General features: G+C 42.6%; 1 protein-coding gene and 1 long non-coding RNA gene across 4 annotated transcripts in view; one reads left to right on the plus strand and one right to left on the minus strand.

Annotated features, from left to right (window-relative positions):
* Positions 1 to 690: 690 nt before the first annotated feature.
* Positions 691 to 25545, plus strand: LOC126083313 (uncharacterized). Its single transcript, XR_007518776.1, has 4 exons — positions 691 to 1015; positions 2576 to 2803; positions 23105 to 23187; positions 25461 to 25545. It is a non-coding gene; the product is annotated as an uncharacterized LOC126083313 (long non-coding RNA).
* C5 (complement C5) overlaps positions 21108 to 26441 on the minus strand; it is a 143735-nt gene continuing 138401 nt past the window's right edge. For all 3 annotated transcript variants that reach the window (XM_049896901.1, XM_049896902.1, XM_049896903.1), the window contains 2 exons: positions 23034 to 23172; positions 21108 to 22113 (listed from right to left, as the gene is read on the minus strand). In XM_049896901.1, coding sequence (XP_049752858.1) covers positions 21975 to 22113; positions 23034 to 23172 — 278 coding nt within the window. In that variant the 3' untranslated portion in view covers positions 21108 to 21974. The remainder of the gene's footprint in view (positions 22114 to 23033; positions 23173 to 26441) is intronic.

Raw genomic sequence — 26441 nt, forward strand, 5'->3', positions numbered from 1 at the left:
AGATTCCAAATCATGGTGACCCCATGTGTTACAGAGTAGAGCTGCTCCATAGGGTTTTCTTGGTTGTAGTCTTACTGATGTGTATTGCCAGGCCTTTCTTCTACAGTGCCACTGAGTGGGTTCAGATCACCAACCTTTAGGTTAGAAGTTGAGCACAAACTGTTTGTGCCACCTAGGAACCTTTCTTTTTCCCTTGACTCCCAATAGGATCCTAAGAACTGGGAAACATCCTTACTTCTTTGTTTTTGTTTTTGAATCTAGGATATATTTAAGCCTTTCCTCTCCTCACCCCCCAGCTGAGCTGTTATCTTCCAGCTTCTGACCGATGGGTCTGTGTTGCAGGACAGAGCATCCTGCTGGGTGAAAGGAGGCCTTGCCAATGGTCAGAGCTGCCCACAGATGAACTGCGTAGCTCTGTGTGTACAAGCGCAGGGTCCCAGGTCCCCACCTGCTTGCCTGTGGACAAGCAGTGGGTCTCCGGGCCCTCCACAAGAGAGGTCCTGTAATCTATGCGAGGTTGACCAGAGATGGCCTCTGTGGGGCCTTTCAATTCGAAGGAAAAATGATTCAAAGAGTTGACTCATTTAAAAATTCATTGAGTCTCAGTCCAACCCATGAAGTGAAGTTTCTCAAGGATTTAGGGCCTAAAAAAGCCATTCTCTGGTCCCTAAAACCATCTCTCCCCCAACTCCTCCTCTCTGCCCGAGGCCAGTTTAAGTGAAAATAACAGGCAACCTGACCTCACTCACTTTATGTACCACATCCTGTTTTCAGATTAATGAGCTCATTTGATGGAAATTTACCAAAGGAAATAGTTTAATTTTGGAAAGTACCAAAAATTATCTTTAGTCACTCCACTTAGTTTTGGGGGCTCTTAAAATAGAGGGGGCATCACCTGAGGACCTCTGAGCACTTGGGATGGCAAGTCTGCAGAAATCGAAAGCCAGAGCCCCATGAGGCTGAACCTGACTCAGAAAGGAAATGAAACCCTTTGGAGACCACTCACTTCTACTGGGTAGGTTTTTTTTTTTCTAAATATAAATTTAAAAAGAAAAATGGTTCAAATGGCTAAAGCCTAAGGTCTGGTGTTTTGAGCATGGGGCTATAATAGAGGAAGAAGAAAGCAGACACAAGAATGTAGGTAATGTGTGAGCCTCTGTGTTCTCTTTTCTCATCCATATCCATTCTCCTCATTCCCAGAGGCATTGAAAGGCTTTCATTCTCCAGTTTTGCCCCAATCTTCCAGCTGTCAGACTAGATACTGAAGTTGCCCACCTGGCCCCATAGCCATTTGAGCTGGTGCCTCCAGCAAGGAGCTATGAGGACTGAATAGCCAGGAGGATCCTGGGTCATTAAGGTCTGTGAGCCATTCTGCATTGAGAGCAGCAGAGCACAAGTGACATCACTGAGACTTGGCCTCTAGGTGTATGACCACCTCCTGGCCTGTCCTGTTTCCTAGAGTGGAGATTTAGAATCCATCCCAGGATGCGGAATAGAAAAAATGGTGATAGCTGACAAAGTCCTGACAGTCTAGTATGGGGTGAAAGGAATTGTGTCTTCCTTCTCTCTGCGGCAGTTTGAAATCTGTAATGACATACCAGAATGAACACTGGACTGGGAGTCAGGAGACTTGTGCTCTGTTGTTGTTTTTCCTGTCACTAAACCAGCTGTTTTGGGGAGAAAAGATAAATAAATGGATGCTTAAGTAGTAATTCAAGAAATGATAGTTCCTAGATTTTTTTTTTTGAACAGAAAATGGCCTTGAAGATCATAGAATGCATTACCAAAATCAAACCCGTTGCTATCCAGTCAATTCTGACTCATAGTGACCCTATCGGATAGAGTAGAACTGCCCCATAGGATTTCCAAGGAGCTGCTGGTAGATTCAAACTGCCAAACTTTTGATTAGCAGCTGAGCTCTTAACCACTGTGCTACCAGGGCTTCAGAAAGATACAACGGAGTCACTTTTCCCCTCCTCTTGGCACACTCTTAGATTTCACAAGAAGTAGCCTACAGATCGCCTATGTCAAAATCAGTAGGGATGCTTAATTAATGTTCAGCCCCCTGGACCCCTCCCTGGACCTAGTAAGTAGCAGTCCTTGTTGTTGTTGTTGGGTGACTGCATTAGGTTTTTCAAACTTTGTATTAGCTGTAGGACTTTTTTTTTTTTCAATATTTCTTCCCATGGAATCCTAATTTGTAAACTAGAGAGAAGTAGAGATGCATTATTAAGCAGATAAGGTGCCTGGAGCCTGTGTACTGAGCTTCACTCCTCCCCACCCTAATCTCCTGGGCTCTAGGGCTACAGTTTGAAAATCACTGACTGTGATCATTAAGTTTGTGTGTTAACTTGGCTGGGCTATGATGCTCAGTGGTTTGGCAGTTATGATGTAGTTTGGTAGTCGTATAATGAGTGATCACCACCATGATGAGATTTAATATAATGTGATCACCTCCATGAAGGGATCTGCTGTGATTAGCCAATCAGTTGAAAGGGAGTTTCCTTGGGGGTGTGGCCTTTATCCAGTATAAGTGGACTTCTTGGCAAGGCTCCTGGGCATTTGCTTCCACTAGATCCTGCAGCTGGCTCCTGTTCATCTGACCTCTAGTTCTTGGGACTTGAGCTAGCAACTTGCTGTCCTGCCTGCTGATCTTGGGATTCGTCGATCTTCACAGCCTGCGAGCAAGAGCATTGCTATATGACCTGCCCATCTTGGGTTCACCAGCCCCTGCAGCTATGTGAATCAGGAGAAGCCTCCATCCTGACCCACGGACTTGGGACATTCCAGTCTCTGCAACCGTGTGAGCCATTTCCTTAATATAAATCTCCCTCTCTATATATTTATATGCTTTACTGATTTTGCTTCTCTAGAGAACCAGCCTAAGACACTGATCTAATGCAACCTTCTCAGGTCCCAGATGTGGAAACTGGGACTCTCTCCATGGCTTGCTCTGTGGCTGTCCCAGCCCATTCCACCGTTTCTCTGACAACTGTGCCTTTACATGTGTTATAGTTTAAGACCCTGATAGCTAAAAGTTTTGGAGAAAGGAGAGATTACCCTGGGGTGTAATTAAATCTGGGGTGTGGGTTGGGGGAGGCAGACCAGACTAGCACCTAAAGGACTGGAGGATTGGGACCCATGGTTTTGGTAAAAATAACAATGATAATGATAGCAACTGCTTTTTATTTAATGTCAGACACTGCTCTAAGCACATTGCATACATTGCTCTGTTTAATTTTTATGCCATCACCAGGAAGTGGTGAAAAAATAGATCAACTTGGATCTTCTCTGATTGAAGAAGGGAGTTGTCCCCACTCAGTGAAACCCAAGGGTATAGTTTGAAAATCATCCCATCCAATTTGAATCCCTTCTCTGATACCTAAGTCAAATGCTTGCCTGGGACTTCTTAAATACAAAATGGAATGGGGACCTCATTACCTCCTTGGGCAACATGTACCGTATTTAGACAGCTCTGAATGGAATCATATTCTTCCTTGGGTCCAGCTGAACTTGGCTTCCCGGTAACTTTCACTAATGGGTCTCAGTCCCGCCTGATTAGAGGTGCTGTCTGCCTCTTTCCGCTAGGGCAGCCCTTCTAAGATCTGACAACAGGGCCCATTCTTCCTCTACTGGGCTCTTCTCCATGCTAAACAACTCCAGTTGCTCAAATATTCCTCCTATGACACAGTTTTTAATCCCTCCTCCATCCTGTCATCCTTTTCCTTTTACCCTACACATATTTACTGTCCACCTATAATCTCTTGGGTAGTAAGCAAGGCCCTAAGATGATAGCCATGAATGAGACAGACAAGGTTCCTAGTCTGAGGACGGTCAAAACCTAGAGTAGGAAGATGGATGATAAGCAAGTGAATGAATCTGGTCAGCTAGTGACAACATTGGGCATACTCCTGTTTGTCAGTAACCCTTAATATGTAGAGCCCAGAATGGGACTACTTACTCTCTCTACTTATAAATACCAAACGTTCCCATGTTTGCCCCTATCTTCTTTCTTTTCATTGTCAGCAGCATGTTTTGTCCTTACATATTCACAGCTTGTGTTTAGTAACAGTTAGTGGACAGCTTTCCTGTTCAAATCATCTTAATCTCTTCTGATAACTTCTGGTTCCTGAACTAGGAAATTTAATTAAACAGGTGATTACAGCTATCAGTAATCTACTAGATGAGAAGACCAAATGGTACTGGATTCTTCAACTCACATTCAGTATCTCCTTTGTGGTACCTTATGCACAACTGACATCAAAAACAAAGAAATACACCAAATGATTTTGTAAAAGCTGTCGCCTGTCATGGAGCCCTGATGGCACAGTGGTTAAGAGCTCAGGCTGCTAACCAAAAGATTGGCAGTTTGAATCCACCAGTCACTCCTTGGAAACCCTACGGGGCAGTTCTACTCTGTTCTATTGGGTTGCTATGAGTGGGAATAGACGACGGCAACTTTAAAAAAAAAAATTTTAATGGCCTATCGTGCATTTTCTGCTTTAATTGTTTCTGTTAATCTTGGGCCTTGTTATCTTTTTTTTTTTTATTAACTTTTATTAAGCTTCAAGTGAACGTTTACAAATCCAATCAGTCTGTCACAATATAAGTTTACATACATCTTACTCCGTACTCCCACTTGCTCTCCCCCTGTTGAGTCAGCCCTTTCAGTCTCTCCTTTCGTGACAATTTTGCCAGCTTCCAACTCTCTCTATCCTCCCATCCCCCCTCCAGACGGAAGATGCCAACACAGTCTCAAGTGTCCACCTGATATAATTAGCTCACTCTTCATCAGCATCTCTCTCCCACCCGCTGACCAGTCCCTTTCATGTCTGATGGGTTGTCTTCGGGGATGGTTCCTGTCCTGTGCCAACAGAAGGTCTGGGGAGCATGGCCGCCGGGATTCCTCTAGTCTCAGTCAGACCATTAAGTATGGTCTTTTTATGAGAATTTGGGGTCTGCATCCCATTGATCTCCTGTTCCCTCAGGAGTTCTCTGTTGTGCTCCCTGTCAGGGCAGTCATCGATTGTGGCCGGGCACCAACTAGTTCTTCTGGTCTCAGGATGATGTAGGTCTCTGGTTCATGTGGCCCTTTCTGTCTCTTGGGCTCTTAGTTATCGTGTGACCTTGGTGTTCTTCATTTTCCTTTGCTCCAGGTGGGTTGAGACCAATTGATGCATCTTAGATGGCCGCTTGTTAGCATTTAAGACCCCAGACGCCACATTTCAAAGTGGGATGCAGAATGTTTTCATAATAGAATTATTTTGCCAATTGACTTAGAAGTCCCCTCAAACCATGTTCCCCAGACCCCCGCCCCTGCTCCGCTGACCTTTGAAGCATTCATTTTATCCCGGAAACTTCTTTGCTTTTGGTCCAGTCCAATTGAGCTGACCTTCCATGTATTGAGTGTTGTCTTTCCCTTCACCCAAAGCAGTTCTTATCTACTGATTAATCAATAAAAAACCCTCTCCCTCCCTCCCTCCCTCCCCCCTTCGTAACCACAAAAGTATGTGTTCTTCTCAGTTTTTACTATTTCTCAAGATCTTATAATAGTGGTCTTATACAATATTTGTCCTTTTGCCTCTGACTAATTTCACTCAGCATAATGCCTTCCAGGTTCCTCCATGTCATGAAATGTTTCACAGATTCGTCACTGTTCTTTATCGATGCGTAGTATTCCATTGTGTGAATATACCACAATTTATTTAACCATTCATCCGTTGATGGACACCTTGGTTGCTTCCAGCTTTTTGCTATTGTAAACAGAGCTGCAATAAACACGGGTGTGCATATATCTGTTTGTGTGAAGGCTCTTGTGTCTCTAGGGTATATTCCGAAGAGTGGGATTTCTGGGTTGTATGGTAGTTCTATTTCTAACTGTTTAAGATAACGCCAGATAGATTTCCAAAGTGGTTGTACCATTTTACATTCCCACCAGCAGTGTATAAGAGTTCCAATCTCTCCGCAGCCTCTCCAACATTTATTATTTTGTGTTTTTTGGATTAATGCCAGCCTTGTTGGTGTGAGATGGAATCTCATCGTAGTTTTAATTTGCATTTCTCTAATGGCTAATGATCGAGAGTATTTTCTCATGTATCTGTTGGCTGCCTGAATATCTTCTTTAGTGAAATATGTGTTCATATCCTTTGCCCACTTCTTGATTGGGTTGTTTGTCTTTTTGTGGTTGAGTTTTGACAGAATCATGTAGATTTTAGAGATCAGGCGCTGGTCGGAGATGTCATAGCTGAAAATTCTTTCCCAGTCTGTAGGTGGTCTTTTTATTCTTTTGGTGAAGTCTTTAGATGAGCATAGGTGTTTGATTTTTAGGAGCTCCCAGCTATCGGGTTTCTCTTCATCATTTTTGGTAATGTTTTGTATTCTGTTTATGCCTTGTATTAGGGCTCCTAGGGTTGTCCCTATTTTTTCTTCCATGATCTTTATCGTTTTAGTCTTTATGTTTAGGTCTTTGATCCACTTGGAGTTAGTTTTTGTGCATGGTGTGAGGTATGGGTCCTGTTTCATTCTTTTGCAAATGGATATCCAGTTATGCCAGCACCATTTGTTAAAAAGACTATCTTTTCCCCAATTAACTGACACTGGGCCTTTGTCAAATATCAGCTGCTCATACGTGGATGGATTTATATCTGGGTTCTCAATTCTGTTCCATTGGTCTATGTGCCTGTTGTTGTACCAGTACCAGGCTGTTTTGACTACTGTGGCTGTATAATATGTTCTGAAATCAGGTAGAGTGAGGCCTCCCACTTTCTTCTTCTTTTTCAGTAATGCTTTGCTTATCCAGGGCTTCTTTCCTTTCCATATGAAATTGGTGATTTGTTTCTCTATCCCCTTAAAATATGACATTGGAATTTGGATCGGAAGTGCGTTATATGTATAGATGGCTTTTGGTAGAATAGACATTTTTACTTTGTTAAGTCTTCCTATCCGTGAGCAAGGTATGTTTTTTCACTTAAGTATGTCCTTTTGAATTTCTTGTAGTAGAGCTTTGTAGTTTTCTTTGTATAGGTCTTTTACATCCTTGGTAAGATTTATTCCTAAGTATTTTATCTTCTTGGGGGCTACTGTGAATGGTATTGATTTGGTTATTTCCTCTTCGGTGTTCTTTTTGTTGATGTAGAGGAATCCAAGTGATTTTTGTATGTTTACTTTATAACCTGAGACTCTGCCAAACTCTTCTATTAGTTTCAGTAGTTTTCTGGAGGATTCCTTAGGGTTTTCTGTGTATAACATCATGTCATCTGCAAATAGTGATAGCTTTACTTCCCCCTTGCCAATCCAGATACCCTTTATTTGGGCCTTGTTATCTTATTATAACTTCTAAAAGTCTGGTGTTGCTACTTGTGAAATTCCTTCTTTCACCAGCTCTAGAAACAAAGGCTCCCCCAAAGATAGGCACAGTGGGCCTCTAGGGCCTTTTGCTGGGCTACATAATTATTGCAGTTCCTTCTCACTTACTTACCTTAGTGAGGCTTGGATTCCCTTGGTTGTTGGCCAGTGTAGAAAAGAATAACTCAGTGTTGTAGCTCACCAACAGTCAACATCTGGCTGAGGAGGGAGGCAGACTGGTAGTCCTCATCTCAAGCTACCTTATCCCTATCCTCAGACTCAGCCTGAGAGAGAAAAATCAGGAGTGGAAAGAGTTCTTACTTGGACTCAAGTGATCTGCACCGCTGTTGACTGCGAGGCTTTCGGGAAAGTCCTTCCTGTCCTTGGGCCTCATTCTTCTTACCTGCAAAGTGGAAGCATGATCTCAGAGGAATTCTTCAGCGTGAACCATTTAATCAATCGCTAAAACTTTAGTCATTCACACCCTGGTGCTGGGCAAAAGGTACAGCTCTCCCTGCCTGTCAAGAGGCTGCTCTCTGCATCTGGTGGCACCAGGAATCACTGTAACAGATGCTGGAAGCTTCCACGAGAGGCCTGGTCTTTTTGAACTCCAAACTGTTTTTTTTTTTTTTTTCTTAGGAACGCTGTGTAAAAAACCTCTGCTGATAGATTTCTTTCAGAGCTCAATGCAGACAATTCCCTAGCACAAGCCAAGACCTGGGAAGTGGGAATGTGGGATGGGAGCTAAGAGGCTTAGAACCAGGGCTACAGCCCTCACTTCCACAAAGAATGCCCATGCTGGGACCAGGAGAGTTGTGAATATGGTGGTATTGGTGTTGCTCATTGCTCCCCTCCTTGTTTTACAAAAGGGGAAACGGCCCAGAGAGAGGAATGAGCTTGCACAGCAGGTCAGGGGAGGACTAAGTCCTCTATGTTCTGGTGTTCTTGTCCCAAAATGCCTCCATAATGCCCTGTCCTTGGTGCCCAGCTTATATCTTGGACCCAGTGAGGACCCAGTAAATGTCTATTAAGAGGTACTGACTTGCCATCATGAGAGGTTCCAGGGATATTAGGAATATATCAGTTTTTTTTTTTTTTTTACCCTTCACACCTATGGGTTCTCAAAATGTATTTAACAAATAAGTTTTTAGCTTCTACCATAAGACTATTGCTCAGTTTTTAAGAACCACAGCATATACACATAGCAGAATTTTCTGTGATCTTTGTCTTAATTATTTTAGAACTGTACATAAGGCATTTTCTTAAATGCAAAGTAAAATAGACGACAGTCTGTTTAACAGCTGTCCTTGGTTAATATCTTCTGTAGCCAGTTTCTGGCTACAAAGCCAGAGCGTCTTGGGAAGGGCCCACAGCTCTCCCCAGCCCCTCTGAGAGCTGAAATTGGAGCTGCCTGAGGGAGCCGTGGGGCCCTGGCACCAGCCCCGGCCCAGCCCTGCTTCTCCTTTCACAGAGAGTGTGTCTGCACACAAGCCCTCCCGAACCAGTTGGAACCCCTCCAAGGACAGACCTGGAGAACAGCCAGAAGGGAGGGTGCTCCTGGGAAGGACATCTATGGGGAATCAGAGACTGTGGCATGCAGGCATACACATGCAAATGCTTGCAGGATGCCCAGATCTTTCAAGGTTTCAGAAGAAACTGGAGTCTGGATTTTTATATGAAATTTCTCGATTTTTAGAACACTCCATGAGCCAAAAACTAAAACTAAACCAAACAAGCAACCCCACAAACCATGTCTTTGGACCACCAGTTGTGACCTCTGATGTTATTGTTATTGTTAGGTGCCATTGAGTCGGTTCTGACTCATAGCAACCCTGTGTACAACAGAACAAAACCCTACCCGGTCCTGCACCATCCTCACAATTGTTATGCTTAAGCCTGTTGTTGCAGCAACGTGTCAGTCCATCTCATTGAGAGTCTTCCTCTTTTTTGCTGACCCTCTACTTTACCAAGCATGATGTCCTCCAGGGACTGATCTCTGGTAGAGCCTAAAAAAAAAAAAAAAAAAAACCAAACCCGTTGCCATTGAGTTGATTCCAACTCATAGCCACCCTATAAGGCAGAGTAGAACTGCCCCATTGAGTTTCCAAGGAGCAGCTGGTAAATTGAACTGCTGACCTTTTGGTTAGCAGCCAAGCTTTTAACCACCGCACCACCAGTGCCCCCATATGTAACTCACCTATACTGTACTGTACACATCTGCTTGTCCAGTGCTGACCCCTGTGTACATGTAATAAGGCAATCATTGGACATTTATACTAAGTGCTTTACACACACAGTATGTCCTTGCCCTAGGATATAGTTTTAATATTTTCATTTTCTACATAAGAATGTCTCCAAGGTCATGTAGCCAGTGGGTACTGGATTCGAATCCTGGGCTGCCTGACCGTAAAGTTGGTGTCCTGAAGTGCTACAGAAACAGCCTGCCAGATGCCTGTTTTCTGTATTGAAATTGCTTGCTAATTTGCTTCCCTCACTAAACTCCTTGAGTTCAGGGTCAGTTACCTATCATCTAGCATTGTACCCAGTGGAGCCTAGGAGATGCTCAATAAATTATTGAATTGTAGCCAGAGGCACACACAAATACATGTACAAAGGCACATGGAAACCCATGCACTATGCCCCACTGTGTCCAAGAACATGTGCTGTGCCCACACTCTTACTCGCACATATATACCCCCACCGCCCACCTCCCAGGATACAGGAAGCTGAACTGGGCCTCCCTAAGTGCCCCCAGCTACCCCCTACCAGCCTCGCCCAAGCCTTCACAAATAGTTTCCTGGAAATCTTGAGACAGCTGTGGTGTTCTTTTTCCTTAACTGAAGAGATAACTCAGCAGTTTTGTTTTTCAAAGTCTGGGACTCAAAAACCTGGAATCCTTTCTTTATTTTTTCCAGTAGCGTTTTACTTGGCTCACTGCCCTTACCCCAGCTTTGGCCAGGAGGTTATACTCAGAGCACCCTCTGTTGGGCACTGTTCTCCCTACCTAATGGGCAGTTGCAGAGGGGAGGGAGGGCATCTATCTTAGAAGTGCCTGCTTTACAGGTGGGAAAACTGAGTCAGACCGTGGCAACAAGGAGAGGTTGGGGATATGGGGTCATTCTAAGTTTCTGCCAGTGTGCATTACTAGTAGCAATTTTATAATTTTTTCATTGTTGAAAATAATAAAAGGAGAAGTAGCTTCCAGAGCTCATCTACACCAGCAGAAGTCCCTCCCTCTGCTCTCCCTGGGGCCTGTGTGCAGGGCAGATGACAAAGGTTTCGGAACCCTGTCACCTAGGATGTCCAGCACATTTAATAGGTGAGGAAACTGAGACACAGAGATGTTGGGGGAATGGATGTGCCTTAGTCATCTAGTGCTGCTGTAACAGAAATACTGCAAGTGGATGGCTTTAACACAGAGAAATTAATTTTCTCACAGACTAGTAGGCTAGAAGTCCAAATTCAGGGCATCAGCTCCAGGGGAAGGCTTTCTCTCTCTGTCAGCTCTGGCGGAAGGTCCTTCTCATCAGTCTTCCCCTGGACTAGGAGCTTCTCCATGCAGGAACCCCGGGTCCAAAGGACGCGCTCCCATCTTGGCCCTGGTTTCTTCGTGGTATGATGTGCCCCATGCCTGTCTGCTCACTTCTCTCTTCTATATCTCAAAAGAGATTAGCTTAAGACACAATCTACTCTTGAAGATCTCATCAACATAACTGCTGCTAATCCATCTCATTAATATCAGAGTGGTAGGATTTACAACACATAGGAAAATATATAGATGACAAAATGGTGGACAATCACATAGCACTGGGAATCATGGCCTAGCCAAATTGATACACATATTTTTGGGGGACACAATTCAGTCCATGACAGGGTGGGGGCAATATTTACCTTTTACTAGTTACATTCACAAATATCTTCTCATTTAATCTTACAGTAACCATGTTGGGCAGGTGATTTTTTTTTCTTTTTTCAGTACTTTAGATGAAGGTTTGCAGAACAAATTAGTTTCTTATTAAGTACTTAATACACATATTGTTTTGTGACATTGGTTGCCAACCCCATGATGTGTCCACACTCTCCCCTTCTCAACCTTGGGTTCCCTGTTACCAGCTTTCCTGTCCCCTCCTGCCTTCTCATCCTTACCCCTGGGCAGGTATGCCCATTAAGTCTCATTTTGTTTTATGGGCCTGCAAATCTTTAGCTGAAGGGTGAATCTCAAGAGTGACTTCAGTACTGAGTTAAAAAGTGTGTCCAGGGGCCATACCCTCAGGGTTTCTCCAGTCTCTGTTAGACCAGTAAGTCCGGTCTTTTTTTGTGAGTTAGAATTTTGTTCTACATTTTTCTCTAGCTCTGTCTGGTACCCTCTATTGTGATCCCTTCAGAGTAGTCAGTGGTGGTAGCTGGGCACCATGTAGTTATGCTGGACTCAGTCTGGTGGATGCTGTGGTAGTCCTGGTCCATTAGTCCTTTGGACTAATCTTTCCCTTGTATCTTTGGCTTTCTTCATTCTCCGTTGCTCCGGACGGGGTGAGGCCAGTGGAGTATCTTAGATGGCCACCTACAAGCTTTTAAGACCCCAGATGACACTCATCAAAGTAGGATGTAGAACATTTCCTTTATAAACTATATTATGTCAATTGAGCTAGATGTCTGCGGCAGATGATTTTGTTTCCATTTTAGAGATTAAGGCAGAGTGGCTCAGTGAGTTTTCAAGATCAGAAAGGCAAGAGGAAGAATTGGGATTTGAACCCAAATCTGCTGTTTTCTTGGCTTTGTAGTCTACTGAATTTTTCCCATTTGGCCCCAGGTCTGAATTCAGTGGGGCCCAGAGTAGAGTCATCATGGGTGAACTCATCAGGAGGCAAGGGCTCTACAGTCTGCTGTTTAGAAAGGGAAGCCTGTCTCTTTGGCTTCTTCCAGTGTGCAACAGTTGGGCCATAGGGAAATGGGTCAGACAGCCCCATCAGACTTTTGAAGCCGAGGCCCCCATGGTAGGAGCAGGGTCCTGGGACTGGCAGCTGCACCAAGTCTCCTTAACTAACAGTATAAACAGGGTTGAATGTCTTAGTAAACTGAACACACACTCAAGGGGCCAAAAGGTAGGAGTTTCCTGGAAAAGAAGTCAAGTCTAAGAAGGTTTTTGTTTTTAATGGGGCCCTGGTTAATGACTCAAGGAAATGAAGAACATGTTTCACCAAGAGTTAGTCCCTGCCCTCCCCAATCCATCCCTCATTCTGCTGTTCAGAAAGTTCTAAAATGCCTCACTTCCTGCAGGAAAAAGTCTAAACCCCTTATCTGGTTAATTTTTGGTCTGCCTTTTTTTTGATCTTAGTTCTCACTTGTCCCATTTAAACAAACCATCCAGACAGCCCTATACATGCCCCCCTTGATTCCCAGCTCTGGGCGTTTGCTTACATTATTTTCTCTCCCTGAATGGTTCGATTTCAGCTTATCCAAATCTTAGTCATTCTTTTAAGACCCAGCTCAGATGTCACCTTCTCCATGGAGCCTTCTCTGCTGTGCACAGCAGGAACTATCCTACCTTGTGTTAAGCTGGTGGTGCATGTGCTAACTCCCCTAACAGAGGGAAAACAGTGTTGGATTCATCCTTGATTCCCCCAAATGGCTGTGAGTGTTGTGTGTGTGTGTACGCACATGCATGTTATACCACCCAGCAGTATGGTGCCATATATAGGAAGGGTCCTGAGACCCTTGGCACTGTCATTAAGAGATTAGGGTTGGATGAAGATTTTGTTGGAGAGAGCTCATGATATACTGTGCTTCTCCCTTTTCAAGTCAAGAGAGAGGGGCTTCATGGAGTCTACTGAGAGAGCTCAATACATGCCTATGGTAGTTTGGGGGTGGGGGATAACAGGGGATTGGCATCTGATTGCCACCCAAGAAATCTAAAGGGTAAGAGATGGGCACCACCTTAGACAAACAAGACATAGGAGAGGTGGCTCTGGTAGGATCAGTCTGAACTCCCAAAGTTGGCCTGGGCAAAGGATACACGTTTCCCGCTGACTGGGTATGCACCTGAAGGGCTGATGTGAAGGCCTTTTAAGTTCTGCCCAATAGAAGGGACAAAGCGAAGGTACTGCTGGATCCCTTGGGCTGCTGAAGGAGTAAACAATGGGCTACAGGGTAGTGTAACACCTGTGTAAGGGTGAGAGGGCCTCAGAGATTGGGGTGAGTGTTTCTGAAAAACCCTCAGGTGTGCTCACACAAGAGTCAGTTTTAAAGCCCTGCCATGCCCATGAAGTAGGGAGCCACCTTATAGCAGCATTGGTCAGGTAAGAGCTCTCCTCTTCCCTTTCCTCTGTGTCTCCACCCTACCCGACTCTTCAGCCCTGGAGAGGTCAGAAGTCACAGTTGGTACACTGGGGAGGGAGATCTGGGGGAAGAAGCAGCTGCCCTTGCCCCCTTCCTATGCTATAGGGGTATTCACAGAGGGTCACTTTTTGGGTGATTTACTGAGACTGGTCCTCCATGTTATACCTAGTTCCTACCACTTAACATGGCTAGCACCCCAATGTCTCCAAGACAGCAGCCCCCTTGCCTCCAGGGACTGGAGTCCTGCTCTTGAATTTTGGCTGCACATTTCAGACCCTGGCTTACTCTCTGTCAGATCACCATGGGCCCAAATCCCCAGTCTCATACTTTTCTCGCCTGCTAGGCTCCCCACTCATTACTTCTTGCCTTTTAGCCCTCCTTGATGCTGGCACAATGCCAGCATTTGCCCCAGGCCATGCCTTACTGTTTCCTCAGGTTATGCTTTACTTTTGCCAAGGTCAGCTCTTCCAGGAAGTCTTTCTTGCTTAACTCTTCTTCCTTATGACACTCTAGACCTTGTTATTCCAGGTCCAAGAATCAGCACCATAGGCATAACCCAGGAGATGCAGAATCTCAGGCCCCATTCCAGACCTACAGAATCAGAATCTGCATTTTAAGAAGTCCTAAACAATGCTTCTTAAACTTTAATGTGCCTATAAGTTTCTTGGAGATCTTGTTAAAATATAGACTTCTAGGCTACACTCCAGAATTTGGGCTTCTAGCCTTCAGAACTGTGAGGCAATACACTTTGATTGTTTTAAGCTGTGTAGTATATGGTAATTTGTTATGGCAGCCCGAGGACACGAATACAGAGCCCCATTACCTCCCCTTTTTTCATAAGATGCCTTGCTCCCCTGACCCTCTGCTTTCCCTGCCCCCAGAATACTTCAGTCTGTACTCCTGCAACCATCCTGCAAGGCCTTGTACATAATTACCCTCAACTTAGGTGCTGGGACCAGACCTGAGGATTTCCATTCCTAAGAGGCTCCCAGGCGATGCTGATGCAGCTGTTGGGAGTCCATACTTTGGTAGCGATGTTCTAAGACTGGCAGCCTCCAGAACCACAGGGTTGAACTCTAATAGGGGAATTTTAGGTACTGGGTAAGACTTTTTAAAAAAAAAAAATAGTTAGCCTTTCCTCAATCTTTTGAAAGCTCAAAAGGTAGTCTCTGTCTGGATTTCTAAGCACAAAGATAAGTTTTGATTATTAATGGTATTTCCACATTTGTTCAAAATTCTGCACTTTAAGAGTTCTAACACTTGCTTGATCTTATTTCATCCTTGCAACAACCCTTTGCGTTAGGCTGAGAGAAGTTATTACCTAATTTTCAAAAGAAAGGACTGAGGTACACAGAGTTAAGAGAGTTAGAAATCACATAGCCAGTTAGCTGTCATTGGCTATCAGAGATTGACAATCCTTACAACCCTTCAAGATTGATAATGCTACTCCCACTTTATAGATAGGCAGATTGAGGCTTGATGAGGTTAGAGCTTTCCCAAGGCTCTCTGTCTCACAGTTTAGTATCTTCTTTATATTGCTTCCCTTGAATGAAAACCCTTTCTTAGTCTCTTTGCGCGCGTGCGCGCACACACACACACACACACATATCCCTTAACCAAACGAATTGGGCCATTTTAATTTCCACACTAGGGATTTAATTAGTAAACAGGCCAAATTTGGCCTTGGTCTTTTGCCTTTAGAGGTGAAAGGAGGTGGCCAGAGGAGCCAGAATGATGGCCAGCCCTGCCCCCAAGGCCCCAGCAGATTCAGGAAACCTCTTTTCTGCTTTCTCCTCCTACTCTGGCCATATCTCTTTTCTATCCCTCTTCCTCTATTCTCAGAAAACTACAGTTCAATCCTAGTTATATACATTATCTCGTTTAAGTCTCACAGAAACCTTCCAAGGTGCGGATTATTATTACTCCCATTTGCCAGATGGAAAACAAAGGCTTAACGAAGTAAGGTAGATGGTTTTCTGATTTCTCTCAGATCTGGAAGTCATCTAAGCCAGCCTCCCACGTTGAATTGTCACTGCAACATGCTTGCACGGGGGTGGCTGGACTCTGCTTGAATGTCCGCAGTGGTTGGGAATTCTGTACCTTCTGGGGAACCGAGTCTATCATTGAAAAGCTCTGGCTATAAGAAATTACAGGGAGAAAATGTGTTTCTCTGAAACTTCCACTCATTTGTGTGGTGGAAAGAACACTGGGCTTAGTGTCAGAGCCTTGGGCTCGCATCCCAGCCGTTCCACTTAACAGCACTGTAACCACTGGCAAGTGCTCATCAGACCTCGGGTTCCCAGGTGCAAATGAAGGATTTGGATGAGATGAGTTCTAGGTCCTTTCTGGTTTGGACATTTTAGGATTGTGTAATTCATGATTGTGTACGTAACATACACGTATCTGATTATATTGATGGGAACGGTAAACGACTGGACACTGTGTTCCAAGGGATGGATCTGTTTCTGCCAACATGTCTGTCAAGGTGGGGACCCTGCCAGCTGAGAAGAATCCAGAGAATTTTTAGAAATGGAGTTCTCCTCTTGCCTTAAAATCCCTTCCCTTCCCCTCCTCTTCCCCGTTCCCGTTCCTCCCTCCCTCCCTCCTTCCTTCCCTCCCTCCCTCCCTCCCTCCCTCTCTTCCTCCTTCCCTCCGAGACATAAAGGAGTATTTTACTCTGCCAATCAAAATGAAAGATCATGTCTGACAATTTTTCTCACCACATTAAACGTGCAGAATCAGTCTCTTTCCAGGAATAGGGAAAACACATGAAAATATGAGTCCGAGTTGCTTTGTGTCTCTGCAAACCTTTCCGAGTTGCCTGCTAAATTCCCAAAAGGGGTTTTCAATCATGAGGTCCATGCTGAGCTTTCATGGGGGCCTCTGAAATAGTATGAAAATATGTGCATTGTGCGTATATGTGCATTTTTCTGGGAAAAGGGTCTGTGAAAAGGAAGAGCAGCCCTTGACCACTGGGAGCTAGACTGACACTATCAGCTAGACCTCGGTGTTGCTAGGAGCTGGCCTGGTACTCAGAGCCAGGATGTCATGTTCTCTGTGTCTGATACTGTAGAACACCAACATCAGACAAAATGGATCAAGATACAAAGGACTATAATCATGTTTGAGCAGAGAATAAAACAAGAACGTTGTCCAAACCACAAAAATGATCAAACACCTCCCTTTCTTGACTAATGTGAATGTCTGCTGCTGCTTTTCCTCCCAGTTAGATAAGAATTAAGACACTCAACAATCTGATTACCTCTGCTTCTGACAGCTCCCAATCTAGAACAAAGCCCACTTCCTTGAACCCTCCCCAAAATAATCTACCACAAGCACAAATTCTATAATGTTGTGTGCCATTATATCAATTCCAACTCATAGCAACCCCATGTGACAGAGTAGAACTGCCCCATAGGGTTTTCCTGGTTGTAATCTTTGTGGAAGCACATTGCTAGTTCTTTCTCCCACAGAGCTTCTGGGTAGGTTCAAACCACCAAACTTTTGGTTAGCAGCCAGGTGCTTAACCATTGTGCCACCAAACCAAAACCAAACCAAACTCACTGTTGTCGAGTCGATTCCGACTCATAGTAACCCTATAGGACAGAGTATAACTGCCCCACAGAGTTTCCAAGGAGCACCTGGCGGATTTGAAATGCTGACCTCTTGGTCAGCAGCTGTAGCGCTTAACCACTACGCCACCAGGGTTTCCATTGTGCCACCAGGGCTCCTTAAATCCTATAAGTCCTTTCTAACACTCCACTGAGAAGCCCCATGGTTCCAATGGTGTATGTTATCTCTCAGTTGCAAAGAGTAAACTAATTTTGTTTAATTGCAGGTGTTCCCAGCTGTGCTGACTGGGGGTCATTGATAGGTCCATGCTTTCATCAGATTCTGAAAAGGATCTGAATGTGGCTGGAGAGAATCCCACAACTCATGCTGACTAGTCCCACTTTAATTCATGACCAGAAACCTGAAGACGACCCTTAACACTGAGAGGCAGTTATATTACAAGTCCCTAGGTTGTTCCTTCTCCCTGTCTTCTAGACAACAATCTTACCCCTCCCCTCATCTCTCCAATACTTCTCCCCATCTCCCACTCAGGAAGATGAGAAAGCTGAGAAATGAATTTCCCTCATCCCATTTCTTTGCTCCCTTTTGTAACAAAACTGCTTAAATGAGTTGTCCATACTCTGTCTTCAAATCTTCTCCATCTACCCTTAAACCCAATCAGGTCATTCCTACTACTCCAACTAGACTGTTTTGTAAAGGTCATCAGTGGCCTCTATTGCTAATTCCAACAGCCAAGTCCACCTTACTCCTTCTTTCAGTAGCATTTGATACAGTTGATCACTCCTCCTTTTGAATCTCTTTTCTTTCACTTGTTTTGTAGGACATCTTACTCTCTTGATTTTTCTCCTAACTGAAAGGATGCTCTTTATTTCCTTTGCTTTTCCTCTTTTCTCTGACAACTTAATATTGGAATGCTCCAAGGGTCTATTTTTGGTCTCTTTTTTTTCTCCCTCTAGCTATACTGTCATCCGTGGTGATTGTATCTGGTCTAATGGCTTTAATACGATGATAACTCCCAAATTTCTATTTCTAGCCCAGATTGCTTTCCTGAACCCGAAAACTATAACCAATTGCCTTTGTGACTCCTGCAATTGGATAGTTTATAGAACTCTTCTAAAACTCAACATGTCCAGAACTGAACTCCTGACTCCTGACTCTGAACTTCCCCCAATTTGTTCCATCTATACCTTCCCAGTCTTAGTCAATGGCAACTCCATTATTTCAATTGCTCAGACAAAAATCTTGGTGTCGTTCTTGACTCCTTGCCTTCTCACACACTTTTTTCCAGTCTATCAGGGAACTCAGTTGAATCCACTTTTAAAATATACTCAGAATACAACCACTTTTCAAAACTTACACTGCTACCATCCCATTCTGAGACACTGTCAAAATTTTCCTGGCTTGTTGCAGTAGCCACCTAACTGGTCTTTCTACTTCTACCCTTGCTTTATTTTCAACACAGCAGTTAAAGTGACTATTTAAAAGAGAAGACAGGCCATGTAACTTCTCTTTTCAAAACACTGCAATAGCTCCATTTCTCTCTGAGTGAAGCCAAAGTCCCTTCCATGGTCTGCACCTACCTTCCTTCCCCTTTGCTTACTCTGTAACCGTTACACTGGCCTCGTTGTTCTTCCTATAACAACATATCAGGTATGCTCCTGCTTTAGGGCTTGGGCACTAGGTGTTTGTTTTGCTCCCCATAAGCCACATGGCTACCTCTTCCACATCCTTCAAGTCTTTGCTCAAATCTTATCCTCTCAGTGAGAACTACCCTGACCTGATTATTTAAAATAGCAAACTCCCCTCACCACTCCCGATCTCCCTTTCCTGCTGTTTTCTTTTTCCCCATCACTGGACTATCTCTTATCACCTTCTAACAATCAAGACCAATTACCTAATCATTGTCTTTGTTGTATATTGTACTTTCCTCAGCTGGAATCTAAGTCCTAGGTGCAAGAATCTCCTTGTCAAGCACCTACAATTATGCCTGCCCTACAGTTACCAATCAATGCATGTTTATTAAATGTTGCTGAATAAATTAGCAATGGCAGGGATTGGAAGGTAAGACTGAACAAACGTTTGGCTCAGGGTCACTCACAGAAAAACAAGCCTGGCACATATAATCAACTCCACATTTTCCCTTAAGCCAGAGTTCTCTACTCGTCACTCATTTGCGTGCCAACCTCACAATTTTTGTCTTAAGGAGAACATATACTTTTATTTACTGAATGTTTTTCCTTAAATAGACTTACTTTTGAACTTAAATAAATTTATTTAAATTTTAACAGAAAAATTTGCATCATGGCCTTCATGTGTTAGTTATATTTTTTCTAATACATGTTAAACATGTAGCTATTAAAATGATGTTTATCTGTACCAGCTAAACTCGTCTTGTTTATTCCCAGTGGAAACCTGCCTTATGCTTTTCTCCTCAACCAGAAGGGCCCCCTGCCCCTCTCTACCTGCCCGAATCCCATCAGCCCTTCTCTAGGAAGCCTCAGGCAGCTTCTCCAACTCGCAGGGATAGCCCTCTTCTCTGAGCCACCTTAACACTTACAGATGGAAATATATCACCCAAGATTCAGATGTTTCCATGTCATTTGGTTTTGATTTCTGTTTCGCATCCTAAGATCATAAGACATATTTTTAGAGCTATAGACAAAAGAGACATTAACGTTGTTCAAATCCTTTGTTTTACAGGCTATCAATGAGATTAAGGCGCTTGTCCCTAGAATTCAGGTCTTCTGATTCCTCACACTCCTTATGTTAGTCAGTCCACAAACATTTACTGAGTTCCTTTAATGTGCCAGGCATAGGAGATAGTGGTGAATAGAGCAGACCCAGACCTTGGGACTCACCGTATAGCCAAGAAGCTGCACACTAAACAAATTGTTATAAATGATTATGGAAATAATGGCAAGTACACAATACCTTGGAAGAAAAACACAGGGTGCTAGGGGAGGGTTGAGTAGCCTAGCCTGGATTCAGGGGAGGAGGGTGAGCCAAGGCCCCACTAAGAAGTGATGTCTAAGTGTGCAAGGGCTAGCTGAGGAGGAGGTGGCGGATTTTTAAATAGTGCCAGGCTAACTCACAAAAGCCTGCTTTGAGGTTTGAAAGTTCAGCTGCATTGTGGGCTAATTAGGCCACCTTGGCCTGCCTGGGAACTAGGCACTGTTTGCCACAGGGCTCAGGGAGATGCAACAAAACAGCTCAGAGACGCTGGTGCTTCCAGAGCAGCTTTCATGGTTCCTTCCAGCAAGAAGATGACAGGAGACAGTGTCAGGCCTGCTCGGGAGGAGGCCCTGCACCCCTCGTTGGCAGACAGTTTGAACATATTGGACGTGTTGGTTGTTTTTGCCAAAGGAGTGCCTACAATGTGAGCTTTGACATTAGGAAAAAAAAAAAATCCTTAGTTCCTGTAAAGGGAAAATCTTAGTGTTTCTTAAGAGGCACACCAAAAGGCCATGTGTGCTTCTACCCAACTGGCAAAATGCAGGTCACTATTTTTTTTTTCCTTAATCAGATTTTTCAGAAGGAACTGCATTTCAGTCACTGCTGCCATTACATTCAGAATTTGTCATCATGTCATTTGTGATATGTCAGCGGGGCTGCTTGAATGATACCTGAGAAACTCCAACTACATTGTGCTTCACTCAAACAACTAAACCTGAGAAGCAATGCGATGATGTGAGATGGGAAAACAGGAATGCGTTTTGACTGAGAGAGCACCTTGGGGTTTGGTCTCTGACTCTGCACCTTACTAGGCTGGGAAAATTACTTCCCCTTTCTGCGTGTCAATTTCTTCATCCATAGAATGAGGATAATAACAATTCCTGTACTTCTTGAGATTCTTCGGACATTAAATGGGAATATATGTGACAGCTCTTATATGAGATCTAAAATGCTGCAAAATGTCACTTAAAAAATTAACCTCCTGTTATAAATCCTCTTTTACAAAGCTCAAACTGAGGCTCAAAAAGAGAACCTGATTAGTTTCTTTTCACCAGGTTGCTACACTGGGCCCTGCCTTCCAATGTGGCAATTATTGGAAAGGGTAAAGTTCCTGGGGAAATAGATATGCATTGGGAGGAGAGAAAAGGAGTAGAGGTATCGCCCATCACAGGTAGGGAGGGCAGTAGGAGGGGAGAGGGAAGGAGGAAAGACAAACCTCCTACCTTCTCAGTTTGCTGAGGACTCCGAGGTGAGGCTTTCTCAGGGTTAAGGTTCTCTACAGCCACCTTTCTCCACCTCTCTCAATTTGCCTGCCTTTGTGTTGTTGAAGCTGACCTAGCATAAAATAACATGCTTTTAAACACATTTTGAAAGCAAAGTCAGGCTTTAATGATCAGTTTTCTGTTCCTTGGTATTTTCTTTCAAGGAAAGGCCATGTTTTTGTAAGATACTACATTTCAATGGGCCTTTCTTTTGGCCCCAGCAAACATTCCTGGGTGGTTGGTTTTAGGAGAGGTTTCAATTCATTGCTTTTGGTGTCCAATAACCCTGGAGTATCTGTCTACGTGTCCCCCAAGGCCATGTTATTTCAGAAAGTTACAGCTCTTAAAACTGTTCTCTAATAAAAGCAAGTGCCACTAATTCTAAGTGAGCTTTCCAAATAAGACCAGCTGTGAATGTTAAAAAAGGAAAAAACAAAACTAACACAAAAAACAACAAACACTTCAACAACAGAAGTCCATAAGCGGAAACTGTGCAGCTGAACTTCTTCAGGCATTTTCGCAGCCATTTAAAAAGATGTCTTCGGCAAACTCTTGTAAATTAGCTAAAAATGCCTGACATGATGAACATGTTGCATCTGTAGGCCAATATTCAATCCAGGTCAAGGAATCTAAAGGGTAGATATACCTAACAAGAAAAAGATAAAAACAAAGCGTTTGTGATTATGGCCACAAAAAGAGAAAAGCACTGTTTGATTTCCTTTGTAAGTGCTCAGTCCTGTTCAGGAACCCTGGGCCAGGTGGTCAGCTAAACTCTTGTAGACCAGCATCTCCCAAGGAAGGTTCACAAACCCCTGAGGGATAAGTGAAGTTGTTTGAGACTCTCCTGGTTAAAAGCAGGAATGGTGTCGACTATAATGTTTATTTATTTATAAAGATAATAAAATGCTTACTTAAATGTTTTCCTTTTTAGAAACAGAACAGTCTGAGAACACACTGAGGGAGTAGGGGTGGTGGTGAGGGGAGGTCAGACCAGCACTCTCAGATTCACTATCAAATTTAATCACTCATTTGGTTTTTCAGTCAGCTGGGCCCTCAGCTGCTGTGATGATTTTGACAGTTTTATTATAGTTTTTTTTTTTTAAATAATTTTTATTGTGCTTTAAGTGAAAGTTTACAAATCAAGTCAGTCTGTCACATATAAGCTTACATACACCTTACTACATACTCCCATTTACTCTCCCCCATTAAAAAAAAAAAAATTTTTTTTTTTTTTTTAATGAGTCAGCCCGCTCCCTTCTTCCAGTCTCTCTTTTCGTGACCGTTTTGCCAGTTTCTAACCCTCTCTACCCTCCCATCTCCCCTCCAGACAGGAGATGCCAATACAGTCTCAAGTGTCCACCTGATAACAAGTAGCTCACTCTTCATTAGCATCTCTCTCTATTATAGTTTTAAATTGTTCTTTGTTTTAAACTCATTATTTCATTTTTACTCCTAATGGTTTGCTGATTAAAACCAGGGTACACAGGAAACATATAGGGTATTTAGGAATAAAATATGCTAAGTTTGGGAGGGAAAATCAGAGATTCAAAAATATTGATGACTTACTTGAAACGGAAATTGTGTTTTATCTGGAGGGCTTCTTTACCCATAATTAAATACTGTTTTCCTTTTTTCAGGTCAGCATTAGCACAGGTTATCTTTTTAATGAAGGTGATTTCAGAGTCTTTCTCAGCAACCGCTGCCCCTGAAAGTCACACAAGTAAGGCTGTCACATTGATGTTTTAATGTCACAATTATAAACTCCCTCATGCTTTCCTCATGGCTATTTATTAGCCAGTGTAAAATTATATTGAGAGGTTAATAGCTACTAGGGAGTGGCAATATCCCTATGGGTAAAACAGTGCACTATAGAGGCCATCTGTCTGGGTTAAACCTCAGCTCTGCCACTTCCTAGCTGTGTGGCCCTGGGTGAATGACTTATACTCTCTTTATAAGGGCTCAGACCCCTCATCTGAAAAATGGGCATGATAATAAAAGCTACCTTGTAGGACTGTTGTGAGGTTAAGTGGGTTAATATATGAAAAGTCTTAGAATATTGCATGACACAAAGTAGGCACTATATACCCAAAACCAAAAAACCAAACCCAGTGCCGTTGAGTCGATTCCGACTCATAGTGACCCTATAGGACAGAGTAGAACTGCCCCATAGAGTTTCCAAGAAGTGCCTGGTGGATTCAAACTGCCGACCCTTTGGTTAGCGCCCATAGCACTTAACCACTACGCCACCAAGGTTTCTGGGCACTATATACATGCTTGTTATTACTCTTACAGAACCAAGAATTAAAAGAACTTTTATATAGTTGAACAATACTAATTTCTATATGTTATATACCCATTGCTGTCAAGTAGATTCCAACTCATAGCGACCCTATAGGACAGAGTAGAACTGCTCCATACCGTTTTCCAAGGAGCGGTTTGTGGATTCTAATGCCGACATTTTGGTTAGTAGCCAGACTGTTAATCATTGAGTCTCCAGGGCTCCATATGTTATATAGCAAAATATAAAAGTATTTTGGTAGCTGGCAATAGGCTGCTTTGTTAAAAAAAAAGTGCAAGATGTGAAAGACTTGGAAAATTTTAAGAAGAGGTGATGGTTGTATAACATTGTGACTGTATTAAATGCCACTGAATTGTATACTTTACAGTGGTTAATTTTTTCTTATGTAAATTTCCTCATATAAGTCACCTCTATAAAAATAGATAAATAGTTTAAGAAGAATGACGGTGGGATTCCCAAAGAGCTCAGAAGTAGCCAAAAAGCCGGTTGTGCTAGAAGGCATTCCTCCTCATGTTGGCCTATTGGATTTCTACCCATCTTTAAACTCATCTTCAATCCTTATCTAAATAATTTAGTTTTTATTCCTTGATGCTTCTTTGTCTTAAAAGTCTCTGTCTCTCCTTTACTCCCATTATAGTAGGATTTCTATCACAGTGTTTCGCTGTGTGTCTGTCTTCTCACTTAGACTGGAAACTTCTTGAGGCAGGGACTGTGTCTGATTCATTACTATATATTCTAGGCTGGTATCTAGCTGCTAAGCTCTGACAGATCATACAAAATGTTAAAATACAGAAAAAGTTCTAAACTAGTTGGTAAATAGCATATAATAGCAAATGTGTAAATGTTAACATTTAATTAATAATATAAATTCTAGTGTGCAGGCATTAGTTGAAGCTAATTTTCTTACTCTGTCCCAATGACCATTCATACATGGCCTTCTGTTACAGCATCATCTGAGCAACATTCCAGCACTATCTGCCAGTTCAGCCCCTGTCATAGTAAGCAGTGTGGCTTAATGAAAGTTTATCATTTTTAAAATGTTTTGTTATGGAATTTTTCAAACATACTCAAAAGAAGAGAGAATAGTTAATGAACCTCAGCCACTACCTGCTCCTTGGAAACTCTGTGGGGCAGTTCTACTCTGTCATATACGGTCACTATGAGTCAGAGTCGAGTTAATAGCAACAGGTTTGGGTTTTTAAGTCAATTATCAATAGTCTTTTTTCGTCTATATCCTTGCCTACTCTAAGCATCATGTGCTTTAGGAGAAATATCAATTTATCATTATGCTCTACGTACTGCAGTTGCCCTTGATTTTAAATAGTTGAGTTTTTATTTTGGCTTATTGTTGTTGTTGTTGTTGTGTGCCATCAAGTCAATTCTGACTCATAGCGACCCTATAGGACAGAGTAGAACTGCCCCATCGGGTTTCCAAGAAGCAGCTGGTGGATTTGAACTGCCAACCTTTTGGTTAGCAGCTGAGCTCTTAACCACTGTGCCATGAGGACTCATTGTTAATGTATAGCAATTCTTGTGTAAATAGCAAGTATGTGGTGTTTTGATATTTATAAATTCCAAATTTATTATAAATATTAAAAAACATAGCTGGGGATAGTGATGAGGTAACAAAATATGCATAAGTTTCTTAACATTTCCTTTTGAATGTCATAAACATGAACCTTCTGAATCTACAGGAGAACAAAGAAGAAATATTAACAGAGAACTGCAGCTTGGGAATCGCCTGATGTTGTGCAAAAATGACAGTCTGGAATGTCTTTTGATACCATGTAAGAATCATACAAAATAAAACAAATAATTTATATTTCTGTAATGAAAAATATTTTATTAAATAATAAATATTTTCAGTAAAAATACAAATGGTTTATTATTACTTGTGATGTGAATGTTGGATGCAAATTGTGCTCAGAAGTTGGGTCATGGAAAGTTGAAAGTGACAAATGCATACATATTTCATTAGAATGGCAATCATGGTTCAAATAAAGAAAATTTGGGATCATCGATAAGGAAAAATATAAATGAACCTCACAAATTAGTTTCATACAGTGAAACATCTGAAATAATAAAAACTAGAAAATTTTTATTAGAATGTTGATAAAACAAATAAAAATTTAGAAAGTATAGTTAAAAATAAGCATTTTCACCCAATTAAAAAATGGACAAAGGATATGAACAGGTACTTCACTGAAGAAGACATTCAGGCGGCTAACAGATACATGAGAAAATGCTCTCAATCATTAGTGTTAGAGAAATGCAAATCAAAACTACAATGAGATTCCATCTCACTCCAACAAGGGTGGCACTAATCCAAAAAACACAAAATAATAAATGTTGGAAAGGCTGTGGAGAGATTGGACCACTTATACACTGCGGTGGGAATGGCAAATGGTAAAACCACTTTGGAAATCGATTTGGTGCTTCCTTAAAAAGCTAGAAATAGAACTACCATATGACCCAGCAATCCCACTCCTCGGAATATATCCTAGAGAAATAAGAGCCTTTACACGAACAGATATATGCACACCCATGATTATTGCAGCACTGTTTACAATAGCAAAAAGATGGAAGCAACCAAAGTGCCCATCAACAGATGAATGGATAAATAAATTATGGTATATTCACACAATGGAATACTACGCATCAATAAAGAACAGTGA

This window comes from Elephas maximus, chromosome 9 (genome assembly GCF_024166365.1).
Source record: "Elephas maximus indicus isolate mEleMax1 chromosome 9, mEleMax1 primary haplotype, whole genome shotgun sequence".
NCBI lineage: Eukaryota > Metazoa > Chordata > Mammalia > Proboscidea > Elephantidae > Elephas > Elephas maximus.